The sequence below is a fragment of the Coregonus clupeaformis genome, chromosome 7 (genome assembly GCF_020615455.1).
Source record: "Coregonus clupeaformis isolate EN_2021a chromosome 7, ASM2061545v1, whole genome shotgun sequence".
Classification (NCBI taxonomy): Eukaryota; Metazoa; Chordata; class Actinopteri; order Salmoniformes; family Salmonidae; genus Coregonus; species Coregonus clupeaformis.
Genome location: NC_059198.1, coordinates 71,193,703 through 71,207,231, shown reverse-complemented (window position 1 = coordinate 71,207,231; position 13,529 = coordinate 71,193,703). Strand labels below are relative to the sequence as shown.

The window sequence follows — 13,529 nt, the reverse complement described above, 5'->3', positions numbered from 1 at the left end:
TCTCTCTCTTGGAGATATCAATCAATTCAGGGGTTTAATTGCACTCCCATTGAACTGTCGTGTTCAATTCAACTGACAGGAATGCAAATGAGAATTGACCCATTAAACTTTGCTGTTTGTTAGTTACGGTAGTTAGCATCTTTGGACAGGGTCTTGCATGGATGTACAGTATCTCTTCCAAACCTTTTGAAACAGACGGGAGGGAGGCTAACCCACTTCCTGTTGGTGTCGTTGCAGGTTGTAACAGCCATCTTGGAGTCGGGGAAGAACATGGCCAAAGAGGAGAAGAAGGCGGAGAAGTGCCCACTGCTCTACGAGTGGCACAAGAAGCAGTACGTTGGCGCTGCCCACGGCCTGGCGGGCATCTACTGCATGCTGATGCAGGTGAGTTGAACACATTATCTTTAGTATGTGATATCGATCAGTGTGTAGATTTGACTGCTATTTCATTTATGCATATTACAGGTATTACAGTATAGCATACAAAGCACTGTAGTAAGTCTCTTTGGCCATGTTTCTAATAATACATATTTCATTTATATACCGCTTTTCCTTAAGGGAGTGGCTCCTAATCCGGTACCAGATCTTTTCATTCTGAGGCTCCGTATCCGTGAGTCTGCAGGTTTTCACAGTATCTCCCGGGAATTTGGGACTCATGCTAAAACCACTGGTTCCTGGTTGGCTTATATTCATATTTTGCTTCAGCGAGTACTGTTTATAATCATGATATGTCATCTTAATTCACCCAGAAGATTGATTAGCCCTCACCTGAGCTGATTAATCATTTATCACAGGAAATAAAATAGGATAAGTTATTCAGGATCTAAACAACAACATCCCATAATGAGATCCTAGAGAGGATCAACCTCCTATACTCCCATTACTACGGTGAATTAAAACCCTCAATATGGATTAATTAGCTTTGTATATGGATTAATATGCTTTTTAATGATTAGTGTTCTTGGATTTTATGGCAGGTGCGGGTGTACCTCGATACGTTTTCATATTTTAGGGAAAAAGAACCCATTTAAAATCATTTGTGAGTTGTTTTGTTTCCCCATGGTGCTTGTAACACTGATGTGCCTCATTAGTTAAATTAGTCAGGGAGGTTTTTATGATGTTAATATATTTCTGCACAATATTTCTACATATGTGCACAAAACATTAGGAACACCTACTCTTTCCATGACACAGACTGACCAGGTGAATCCAGGTGAAAGCTATGATCCCTTATTGATGTCACTTGTTAAATCCACCTCAATCAGTGTAGATGAAGGGGAGGAGACCGTTAAAGAAGGATTTTTAAGTCTTGAGACAATTGAGACATGGATTGTGTATGTGTGCCATTCAGAGGGTGAATGGGCAAGACAAACGTGTCTTTGAATGGGGTATAGTAGTAGGTGCCAGGCGCACCGGATTGAGTGTGTCAAGAACTGCATCGCTGCTGGGTTTTTCACGCTCAACAGTTTCCTGTGCGTATCAAGAATGGTCCACCACCCAAAGGACATCCAGCCAACTTGACACAACTGTGGGAAGCATTGGAGTCAACATCGGCCAGCATCCCTGTGGAATGCTTTCGACACCTTGTAGAGTCCATGCCCCGACGAATTGAGGCTGTTCTGAGGGCAAAAGGGGGTGCAACTCAATATTAGGAAGGTGTTCCTAATGTAATTGTACACTCTGTGTATATCATTTAGGTGTTACCACTACACCACAGCTCTGCACATGCAGAGTATTCTTATGATTGAGATTGAGGAACAATAGTACAGATAGATCATAGTATTAACCTTAAAAAGATGTAGCTTAAGGGACCACTTTACATTAGCCTAACTTTTTATCTAGTTTCTCTGCAGCTATTTGGTAACTAGAATATCATTACTCAGTTGTACAATGAAAGATACAAAATAGCCTAATTACTGTGTATTTACAATGTAATTACACACAACCAATAAATAAAACATCCATGTAACTCAATGGTATCTATGACAAAAAGTAAGGCAAGGAGGGCTTACAAGCCACCATAGAAGATTCCATTATGACACCAGCCTCCTATGGAGGCCAGCTAGTCCTAATACCCATCTTCACCCATTAGTATTGGAGGCTGTCAGAGGCCATGCGACCATATGTTGGATATGTAATCTGCCTCTCTGAGAGTTTAAAGGCCAGAGTGGAGGAAAGTAGCTTATCCTTTATCCCCAGTGGAGAGTAGTCAGAGTTCTATCTGTGCTCAGGCATTTGCTTCTCTTTGTAAATGTTTCTATGATCCTCCTGTGATGCTGGCACTATCAGCATGCCTCTCCTCTACTACTCTCCTCCTCTCCTCTCTTATGATTGGTTGGCCATGCATCATCTGTCCCTGGGGAGGAGTGTGGTGATTGGGAGTAATGATGCGCCCACAACCAGTTCCCAGGGTGCACTGGGGGCCTTTTTAGATCTATAATATAATAATATATGCCATTCAGCAGACACTTTTATCCAAATCGACCTACGGTCATGTGTGCGTACATTTTACATATGGATGGCAATCCTGAAGTTGCAAGCATCATGCTCTACCAACTGAGCCATACAGGACCGCTCTACTGGTACACATTAACTAGCAACAGACCTGCCATGTTGCTTTCAACTATCTTGTCCCCTCCAATTATCAGTAGAAGGGAAGGAAGCGAGGCGAGGAAGCCACTTCAGACTATTGAAATCCTCCCGATGATTGGAGCCACAGGGCTCTGCACCCCCACCTATCCCCCTTTCAAACTCTATGGTGCTAGGGCACATACACACACAAACACACCGTAGGCGTTTACAGCTTTGCAAATATTTGAGACCCACACGACCCTCATTAAAACATGAACAGAGGAAGGACTGCCACCAGCCAAACTAACAGGAAACGCATGTAAACAACTGCAGGCCTGGGAATTGTGTGTGTGTGTGTACAGTATGTACTAGCACTGACTTTGCTGATAGCTACTTAATGAGGAAGAAATTGGCTTACTATGACTGTGAATGCGGTTGTCTCTTAGCTACCTTAAGATGAATGCATCTACTGTAAGTCGCTCTGGATAAGAGTGTCTGCTAAATTACAAAAATGTGTGTGCGCAGGCGTACACTAGTACGCCTGTTTGTGTGTTCATTCCTGTGAGTATTTTTCCCCCGAGCATTTACAAGGAGCTCCCAATTCAAAATTGGACACGTCTTATTTGGAACGACACGTCTTATTTGGAACTTATGAAAGTGTGTTTCCATCTATCTATCGATCATTCTTTGAAATGTGAAAACATAGCCGTGGGAAATAGGGGTGTTGAGGGTGCTGCAGCACTCCCTGATAACCCCCCTGGTAAAGAGGGACCAGGGTTTCTCTGCCAATACCTGTGATGCAATTTTGTCCCCTGTTGCACAACTGAAAGCTCATATAGATTTTGCCTTGTAACAACTCCAATTTGGCATTGGCGTACCCAACCCCACGAGAACACTGTCCAGCAAATTTCCCCAATAGCAGCCTGGACCGAACCCAATAGGAAATGAATTATTTAGTATTCCCCAAGCTGTTGGAGTAACTCTATTTAGGCCTGGTTTTCTTGCTCTAAAAGGCTACATTTCAAATGTGTGTTTCTGTAAAAAAAAAAAAATTTGCCAACACACTCTCAGGGCACACAGTTATCAAGCCCCCAATGGATACAATGGATAAAGCTGAAACTTGATTCCTTTTTGTGTTTGATGATAACCACTACCATTTGCGCTCGTTGAGTGTGTGCACCCAGCTGCTTTGAGTAAATAGATTGTGTATATGCATTATCTTCCCTGTGTGTTAGAGCAATGCAGTGTGTGTGTGTGCGTGCGTGTGAGCGCATGTCTGTACAAGTGCGGTGTGTCATTGTGACGCACGTGGACATGCTCTGCTACACCTATACTCAGACACACACACACACCCATCTTCCACTCATCCTTCCTTTCTTTCTCCCCTCCTCCCTCCGCTTAATAACAGTAGCTCTCTCTCTTCTCCCTCTCTTCATCCTTTTTCCTCCTCTCCTTTCTGTCTAATCATGTCTAACAGAAGCGCTCTCCTTTCTCTCTCATCTCCCTCCCTCAAATATTATCTAACAGTAGTCTTTTCTCCTCCTCTCCTCCATCACTCCTTCTCTGGCTGTAATATTCTGTAAAAGTAGTCCTCTCTCTCTCCTCCTGCTCCTCCTCTTCACCCTCTCTTGCAGTATTAATATCCAACAGCTCCCTCCCTCCCTGTCTGGCTGTAATATTATCTAACAGCAGTCTTCTCTCCTGTAGGCCATGTTTCTCAGCATGGCCTCTCTCTCTCTCGCTCTCGCTCTCTCTGTTTCTGTCTGTATTTCTCTCTCTCTCTCTCTCTCTCTCTCTCTCTCTCTCTCTCTCTCTCTCTCTCTCTCTCTCTCTCTCTCTCTCTCCTCTCCTCTCTCTCTCTCTCTCTCTCTCTCTCTCTCGCCTCTCTCTCTCTCTCTCTCTCTCTCTCTCTCTCTCTCTCTCTCTCTCTCTCTCTCTCTCTCTCTCTCTCTCTCTCTCTCTCTCTCTCTCTCTCTCTCTCTCTCTCTCTCTCTCTCTCTCTCTCTCTCTCTCTCCAGAGCCAAATGAAAAGATTGTCCTTGTCATAAATTCTCTCTGACACTTCCCTCTAATTCATCTCTCTCTGTGCAGTAAAAACCATCAAGTGCATATTCACCACTGCTGAGTGTTATTTGGGATAATGAACGTTGAGTCTGGGATTTCTATTTGATTTTACAGTTTAGTCTCTTAGGGAAACCAAGTTAAAATGGCCCGCACTTACATGTATTTGCCTAACGTTCTCTCATATATGTAAAATCTGACAAACCTGCTGCATGTAAAGCTGAATTCTAATGCTCTGGGATGTTTCAGACCAGGTGATATGTTGTGTATTAATTGTTTATCGCGATAAGGATGGTTGTGATATGCATACCATCAGATTTCAGCAGACTGTGTTTACAGATGTCAGTATTCCACAATAGTTACACCACCTGTCTTCATGTCCCCTGAACTTGTGCCTCTTTTTTCTTTCCCTCTTTTTTTTCTCTCACCCCCTCTCTCTTTCTGGCTTTCTCTCACCCCCCTCTCCCTTTTCTTTCCATCTCTTGGTCTCTCTCTCTCTCTCTCTCTTAGCCCAGTGCTAAGGTGAACCAGGAAGTCCTATCTGAGTTGGTGCGGCCCAGTGTGGACTACGTCCGCCACAAAAAGTTCCGCTCGGGGAACTACCCGTCGTCGCTAAGCAACGAGACGGACCGGCTGGTGCACTGGTGCCACGGGGCGCCAGGAGTGGTGCACATGCTCATCATGGCACACAAGGTTAGGGACACACACACACACCACACGATAGTAATGGCTCTTCAAGTAGATCTGAAAGGATTTGGATAGGAACACTCAACACCACCCTCTCCTCTCTAGCACAGCTCTCTAACCCTCATGAATACGCTCTCACAATATTAGGGCTAATTTGTTTTCCTAATATCAATATCATGTTAACTAACACCATGAGTTCCATTATAGCACTCCGCTACTCTCCCATACAGTGGACTGAGAGATAGCAGTGAACCAGGCCCTCTCCTCTAGTGCCTCCAGCTCTGCCACTCTCACGTAATTGCATGGAATCACCCAGGAAAGAGAATGAAATCTATAGCTGGAAGTAATGAACATAAAAGCTCCTGCTGCATCTCAATGCGCCAGCTCTGTGGCTCGTCTCCTACGAGAAATACACAACCCACAGTGACGCCTAGTGGCTATCAAGTGCACTGTAGGACCAAGGCCCCTATTCACAAAGCGTCTCACAGTAGGATACATTATATTATACGGACAGTGGAGGCCTGATCCTCGATCAGCACTAGGATCACTACGGGCCCTGGTGTCACATTTAGATTACCGACTGAATTTAAACAATCACTACATCCCAGCTTTGACATGCTAGTCTGCTGGTTTAATACCACAGTCAATTTCAAGAGGCCTTGTTGAGGAATGGGCTGTTTTTCTGCTGTGCTCAGCATGGCCTCTTACAAACTGACTCTCACAGCAGGTCTGAAAACGCACACTCTCACCCTTTGAAATTACTAATGGAAGGAGCGACAGAACGATTGGAGAGAGAGAGAACACACACATTTTGAGCATGTGGAGAGGAGATTTCCCATGATAAACGCTTCATCTCTGACAAACCACATGGTGCATTTCATCAGTTGTAGTCTGGCATGAATACACACAGACATACATACACACACACGCACACACGGTGCAGGGTCATTTCATTTAATCTTTCTTTGGTCCATTAACTTCATGAAGAAAAAATGTTGCGTATCACCTGTATTCAGGTTCGTGTTTTCTAGTAAGTTTTTCCTAGCCAATGTGCATCTGCATTGCTTGCTCTTTGGGGTTTTAGGCTTGATATCTGTAAAGCACTGTTACAAATGATGATGTAAAAAGGGCTTTATAAAATAAAGTTCATTGATTTGATACTGTCTTTGGCTATTTCAGACTCACTATGTAATGTAAGGGCAATTGATTAGGTGTACATGAAGAAAATTCCAGATTTATAAATGGCAGGGCAAGATGAAAGGACACTACTACCATGTTTCTTACATCAAATTCTTTCCGATCCCCACAAGTGTGTGGGAAGTTAGGGGTTGTATTTCGGATGGGGTTTGGGATTGGGCATCAGTCTGTCATGTCTCCCCTTTCCTACCTACCTCCCACCATCCCTCTCCCTCCAGGTGTTTAAGGAGGAGAAGTACCTGAAGGATGCTGTGGAGTGTGGGGAGGTGATCTGGCAGAGAGGCCTGCTAAGGAAAGGTTACGGTATTTGTCACGGCACGGCGGGCAACGCCTACTCCTTCCTCACCCTCTATCAGCTCACCCAGGAGAAGAAGTACCTCTACCGTGCATGCAAGGTAACACACTGCACTGTGTGTGGGTGTGTGTGATGAGGGGCTGTGGAGCTCCTAGATACTCCAGCAGTATTGTCCTCCAGATCTTATTCCTCTGTGTGAATGAGAGGGGAAGGAAGGATTCGCCCACATGTACAGTATAGCGTAGGCAGCCTGCCCTAACAAAGCTGCTAAAGGCACGACTACACAGAGACGCAAAAGTCTTTATCATGACAAGTATTGTGTGTAATTGTATTGTATTGTACCATTGCCAATATTGAAGGCCATTCTTCTTACTGACAAATAATCATTATATGATGAATCATTCCCTTGGATTTCATTCATTGTTTTCCAGCTTTCTTGGTTTTATAATATAGCCTATGTTAGGGTGTTATGTCTGCATTCTCGCTTGCTTGTGTCGATATGTATTGTCTCAGTGTGGAATCCGGTTGTCTGTGAATGACTTTAGTCCTGAATGCTTTTTAGTCATTGAATTTTAATCAATTAATTTGTGCATTCGTTTATCAAATCCTTTGGATTTTTGAATTACTGCATGCATGGTTCACATATATTATTTATTCATGTATCCAAGTATGGTAGCGTACAGTATAATTTATTGTCTTTCATGTTTAACCTTATGTTCTGGTAATCACATTGGTCCTAATTTTTCCCCAGTTTGCTGAGTGGTGTCTGGACTATGGAACCCACGGCTGCAGAATCCCAGACAGACCGTATTCTCTGTTTGAAGGTGAAACTTTATTTAAACCCCTTAAGCAGACAGAAACATCCCCAAAATACGTGACATTTTCCGCCTTCTCTTCTTCCCATTCAATTAATGTAATAACCACTGTCATTTCCGAGGAAAATGCAGACTGAATTTGCTTTAAATATACACTACCTACTCATTCAAGGGTTTTTCTTTATTTGTACTATTTTTTACATTGTAGAATAATAGTGAAGACATAAACTATGAAATAACACATATGGAATCATGTAGTAACCCATAATGTGTTAAACAAATCAAAATATATTTTATATTTGAGATTCTTCAAAGTAGCAATCCTTTGCCTTGATGACAGCTTTGCACAATCTTGGCATTCTCTCAACCAGCTTCATGTGGTAGTCACCTGGAATGCATTTCAATTAACTGCTGTTCCTTCTTAAAGTTAATTTGTGGAATTTCTTTCCTTCTTAATGCGTTTGAGCCAATCAGTTGTGTTGTGACAAGGTAGGGGGGTATACAGAAGATAGCCCTATTTGGTAAAATACCAAGTTCATATTCTGGCAAGAACAGCTCAAATAAGCAAAGAGAAACGACAGTCCATCATTACTTTAAGACATGAAGGTCAGTCAATATAGAACATTTCAAGAACTTTGAAAGTTTTTTCAAGTGGTGTCGCAAAAACCATCAAGCGCTATGATGAAACTGGCTCTCATGAGGACCGCCACAGGAATGGAAGACCCAGAGTTACCTCTGCTGCAGAGGATAAGTTCATTAGAGCTACCAGTCTCAGAAATTGCAGCCCAAATAAATGCTTCACAGAGTTCAAGTAACAGACACATCTCAACATTAATTGTTCAGAGGAGACTGCGTGAATCAGGCCTTAATGGTTGAATTGCTGCAAAGAAACCACTACTAAAGGACACCAATAACAAGAAGAGACTTGCTTGGGCCAAGAAACACGAGCAATGGACATTAGACAGGTGGAAATGTGTCCTTTGGTCTGGAGTCCAAATTGGAGATTGTGATAAATGTTGTGTGAGGCTGTGAAGACAACTTTGATTGCTTTATCAGCTGGTCAGGCAAGGCTGATTTTACATTATAAGACCTGTCAACGGGCACAGTCCAAATAATCTGAGAGCGGCAATCGTTACCTTCAGTTTGGCAATGATTGGCCTCTGTTTGGTTCTGCCATTGGTCCACTGGTGAGGGTTCCCTATGCCAGCTTTGTCCCCCCCCCCATCCCCCCCCATCCCCTCCACGTGTTGTGTGCAGCCACATGAAACGTCTTGCCTGGCGTTTTACCTCCATGTCTCCATGGCAACCAGTTGCTGCCCACGTCGGAGTAGATTTGTGGGCTGTGATTGGTTGGCCTTAACCCCCTTCGTCTCTCCCTCTCTCTCTCTCTCTCTCTCTCACACACACACACACACACACACACACACACACACACACACACACACACACACACACACACACACACACACACACACACACACACACACACAGACAAACACGTACACTCCCTTTTCCCATCCCTGTCTGAATTAGTCTTTCACTGATAAACAGTCTGGTAAAAAATATTGCAGCAGTTTAATTTTATTAATAATATATGGACCCATCTTGACTGTACAACCTAGAATATTGAATGTTCATGTCTTGTATGTAATAACTGAATACAGTATGTAATATTTCACATTGCTGGTGTACCAACAGTGTTACAAGTGCATTTTAAGCTCTTTGAACTCTTTCAAAGAGATTTGAGATGGAGTTATTTATCATTGTGAATGAACAAAACCATGACGAGTGGTGAGTGATTTGTAAGCAAAGCTTTCATGTATATGGGGTTGTAGGGTTGGGCGGTATCCAGATGTCCATACCATCATACTGCGCCTGTGCCGTCCTGGGATAGACGGTATTACCGGTAGTGTACACGGGGCAAAAAATTTAAAAACAGACATAAAAAATAAAAATAAATAGAAAATAAAACATCTACCAGAATGCTATCAAAATGCTAACAAGTACTAAGGAATCCCCATAGCGGATGCTAGGTAAATGCTAATGAGCGCATGCAAACATTTACTACTAAGACAGACAACCCAGCTCAAAAGATTATGCAAGTATATAAAAACGCAGTTTGCAGCACGCACAAAACAAATATTACACAGCAGGGCTCTTAATCCAGGAGGGGATTGTCTCTGCTGCTGTTATCAAGAAGCTTGATATTGCAAGCTAACGTTAGCTAATGTTAGGAAGTTGACAAAAAACCCAGCTGGAGAGAATTTATTTGGCACATCTTAAATAGTTAACTTAATAGTTATATACAGTGCATTCGGAAAGTATTCAGACCCCTTCCCTTTTTCCACATTTTGTTACCTTACAGCCTTATTCTAAAATTGATTTAAATAAAAAACGTTCCTCATCAATCTACACACAATACCCCATAATGACAAAGCGAAAACTGGTTTTTAGAAATTTTAGCAAATGTATAAAAAATCTAACTGATACCTTTGGCACATCTTAAATCGTTAACTTAATTAACAGTGCATTCGGAAAGTACATTGAGACTCAAGGACATTGAGACTTGTCCCGAAGCCACTCCTGCATTGTCTTGGCTGTGTGCTTAGGGTCGTAAGTATTCAGACCCTTTGCTATGAGACTCGAAATTTAGTTCAGGTGCATCCTATTTCCATTGATCATCCTTGAGATGTTTCTACAACTTGATTGGAGTCCACCTGTGGTAGACGGAAGCCACTCCTCCAGTAAAAGGCACATGACAGCCCGCTTGGAGTTTGCCAAAAGGCACCTAAAGGACTCTCAGACCGTGAGAAACAAGATTCTCTGGTCTGATGAAAATAAGATTGAACTCTTTGGCCTGAATGCCAAGCATCACGTCTGGAGGAAACCTGGCACCATCCCTACGGTGAAGCATGGTGGTGTCAGCATCATGCTGTGGGGATGTTTTTCAGTGGCAGGGACTGGGAGACTAGTCAGGATCGAGGGAAAGATGAACGGAGCAAAGTACAGAGAGATGCTTGATGAAAACATGCTCCAGAGCGCTCAGGACCTCCGACCGGGGCGAAGGTTCACCTTCCAACAGGACAACGACCCTAAGCACACAGCCAAGACAATGCAGGAGTGGCTTCGGGACAAGTCTCAATGTCCTTGAGTGGCCCAGCCAGAGCCCGGAATTGAACATCTCTGAAAATAGCTGTGCAGCGACGCTCCCCATCCAACCTGACAGAGCTTGAGAGGATCTGCAGAGAAGAATGGGAGAAACTCCCCAAATACAGGTGTGCCAAGCTTGTAGCATCATACCCAAGAAGACTCAAGGCTGTAATCGCTGCCAAAGGTGCTTCAACAAGGTACTGAGTAAAGGGTCTGAATACTTACGTAAATGTGGTATTTCAGTTTTGTATTTTTAATACATTTGCAAAAAAATCTAAAAATGTGCTTTGTCATTTATGGGGTATTGTGTGTAGATTGATGAGGGGGGAAAACTATGTAATCCATTTTAGAATAAGGCTGTAACGTAACAATGTGGAAAAAGTCAAGGGGTCTGAATACTTTACGAATGCACTGTATATATAGCTGGCTAAGATTAGTAGTACATTTCATACAAGTGTAACTTGATCACCTCACTTAAGTTGCACTGCAGGAGTGACTCACCTTACGAAGCTCATTGTGCTTCTTTGTAAACAAACAAGTGACTGGCTCAAACAGATGTTTTTTAAATTAGTGCCGGTAAGCTTCATAATGAAAAATAATCCAACAGGCGAAATGATTAACTCAGTCTGCTTTATCTATTATCTAAAGTTGACTGCTTTATCTATTACCTAAAGTTGACTGCAGGTATTTATTTAAAATGTACAAATATTTTTATTTATTAAACTGTATTGGAAAATCATACCGAGGGTATTTCGAAATATCCTGTCATTCAGTATACCGCCCAAGCTTAGGTTGTACTGTTTCTGCTTGTAATGTGACCCTGGTCTCTTTCTTCATCCTTACTCACAGAAGATATGTATTTTAAAGTTGTAGATTTTGCTGATTGATTTCTTGTGTAGTGTGTATTTCACTGTTGTAAATTGTGAAATAATTCATCATTAGCTGCTGTTGATACCATGTAATGACGCCTTATTGAATTTGAAATAAACCATTCTCTCTTCTTATCCAGGTATGGCCGGGGCTATCCACTACCTGTCAGAGTTGACCCAGCCGGAATCTTCCTGCTTCCCTGCATTTGAACTTTAACCTTTGGGGGCATAGACGGACCTCATTCCCCTCCCATTCTGAATATTGTGGAACATAGGGCGAGTGCAATGAGCAGGGCTCTTGGATGAGGGGGTTGGAGGTGTAGGGGTGCAATGGACCCCCGGGGTCTTGACGAAGGGAACCCTCAGCCCAGGACCCCGAACTGCAGCCTGGGAGGGATGTCCCCTGCTGCTGTTTTTCAGACACATCGACAGAGGAAAAACACCCGAAAGCCCTTTAACTCTGTAAACACTGTGTGTACAATGTTGGGTTTTGTTGTGAATGGGAAGAAATTGCTGTTTTGTTCGTGGGTCTTTGCCTCTGCATGCCTATCCAGATCTCCTCCTCTGTATGTGATCTCTAATCCTTGTCCCACACCAGTTAGTGAGACTCCCTCCTCTTCCCTTGAGACTGTCATTGTCTTTGCATGGGGATGTCAGAAAACATGTATTAGCCTTGGAATGTGCTCATGTGCGTGTCAGTCAAATGTTAATGTCTAACAGTAAAGTGGCATGGTTCTTGGTATGTCACTGTGTTTTGTCCCATTTCCATGTGGTTAATGTGCTGAAGAGAGGACTTTGTTAAATGCCGCGTTGACCTTTTCCCGTGGATATTGTTTCCCCTCAGGCGAACAGTGTTACATTATGAATGTTGTACAATAAACTGAGCTTCAATTGCTGACTTACCGAGTGATTACAGTACAATGTCTTAAATCAAATGCATTCTTACCTGCCTTTAGAGGACTGTCTGCTTAGGTTTGGTGTTGGGGGTGGAAAACATTGGTCAATAGTCTAAAAAGTGGTACATCTCAATATTAGAGGTTCCGAACAGTTTTTATTTTATTAATTTTTTACGTATGAGTAGGAGGAAGTCTAATGGGGTTTGGCCAATTAGTGTTCTTTAGAAAGCCACCTCAGGCCAATGTGAATGTTACATAAGCCTTAATTACGCCCACCTATCACTTCCAAGTTAGGACTGCCATTGCCTGGAGATATACACTGCTCAAAAAAATAAAGGGAACACTTAAACAACACAATGTAACTCCAAGTCAATCACACTTCTGTGAAATCAAACTGTCCACTTAGGAAGCAACACTGATTGACAATACATTTCACATGCTGTTGTGCAAATGGAATAGACAACAGGTGGAAATTATAGGCAATTAGCAAGACACCCCCAATAAAGGACTGGTTTTGCAGTTGGTGACCACAGACCACTTCTCAGTTCCTATGTTTCCTGGCTGATGTTTTGGTCACTTTTGAATGATGGCGGTGCTTTCACTCTAGTGGTAGCATGAGACGGAGTCTACAACCCACACAAGTGGCTCAGGTAGTGCAGCTCATCCAGGATGGCACATCAATGCGAGCTGTGGCAAAAAGGTTTGCTGTGTCTGTCAGTGTAGTGTCCAGAGCATGGAGGCGCTACCAGGAGACAGGCCAGTACATCAGGAGATGTGGAGGAGGCCGTAGGAGGGCAACAACCCAGCAGCAGGACTGCTACCTCCACCTTTGTGCAAGGAGGAGTAGGAGGAGCACTGCCAGAGCCCTGCAAAATGACCTCCAGCAGGCCACAAATGTGCATGTGTCTGCTCAAACGGTCAGAAACAGACTCCATGAGGGTGGTATGAGGGCCCGACGTCCACAGGTGGGGGTTGTGCTTACAGCCCA

The 13,529-nt window shown here is 43.2% G+C and overlaps 1 protein-coding gene across 2 annotated transcripts in view; it reads left to right on the top strand.

Moving 5' to 3' along the window:
• The window catches only part of LOC121569132 (lanC-like protein 2), a 51,204-nt gene extending 38,657 nt beyond the window's left edge, over window positions 1-12,547 (top strand). For both annotated transcript variants that reach the window (XM_041879792.2, XM_045221510.1), the window contains 5 exons: window positions 238-384; window positions 5,143-5,325; window positions 6,735-6,911; window positions 7,563-7,635; window positions 11,786-12,547. In XM_041879792.2, the coding sequence (XP_041735726.1) occupies window positions 238-384; window positions 5,143-5,325; window positions 6,735-6,911; window positions 7,563-7,635; window positions 11,786-11,862 (657 nt within the window). In that variant the 3' untranslated portion in view covers window positions 11,863-12,547. The remainder of the gene's footprint in view (window positions 1-237; window positions 385-5,142; window positions 5,326-6,734; window positions 6,912-7,562; window positions 7,636-11,785) is intronic.
• Window positions 12,548-13,529: the final 982 nt, after the last annotated feature.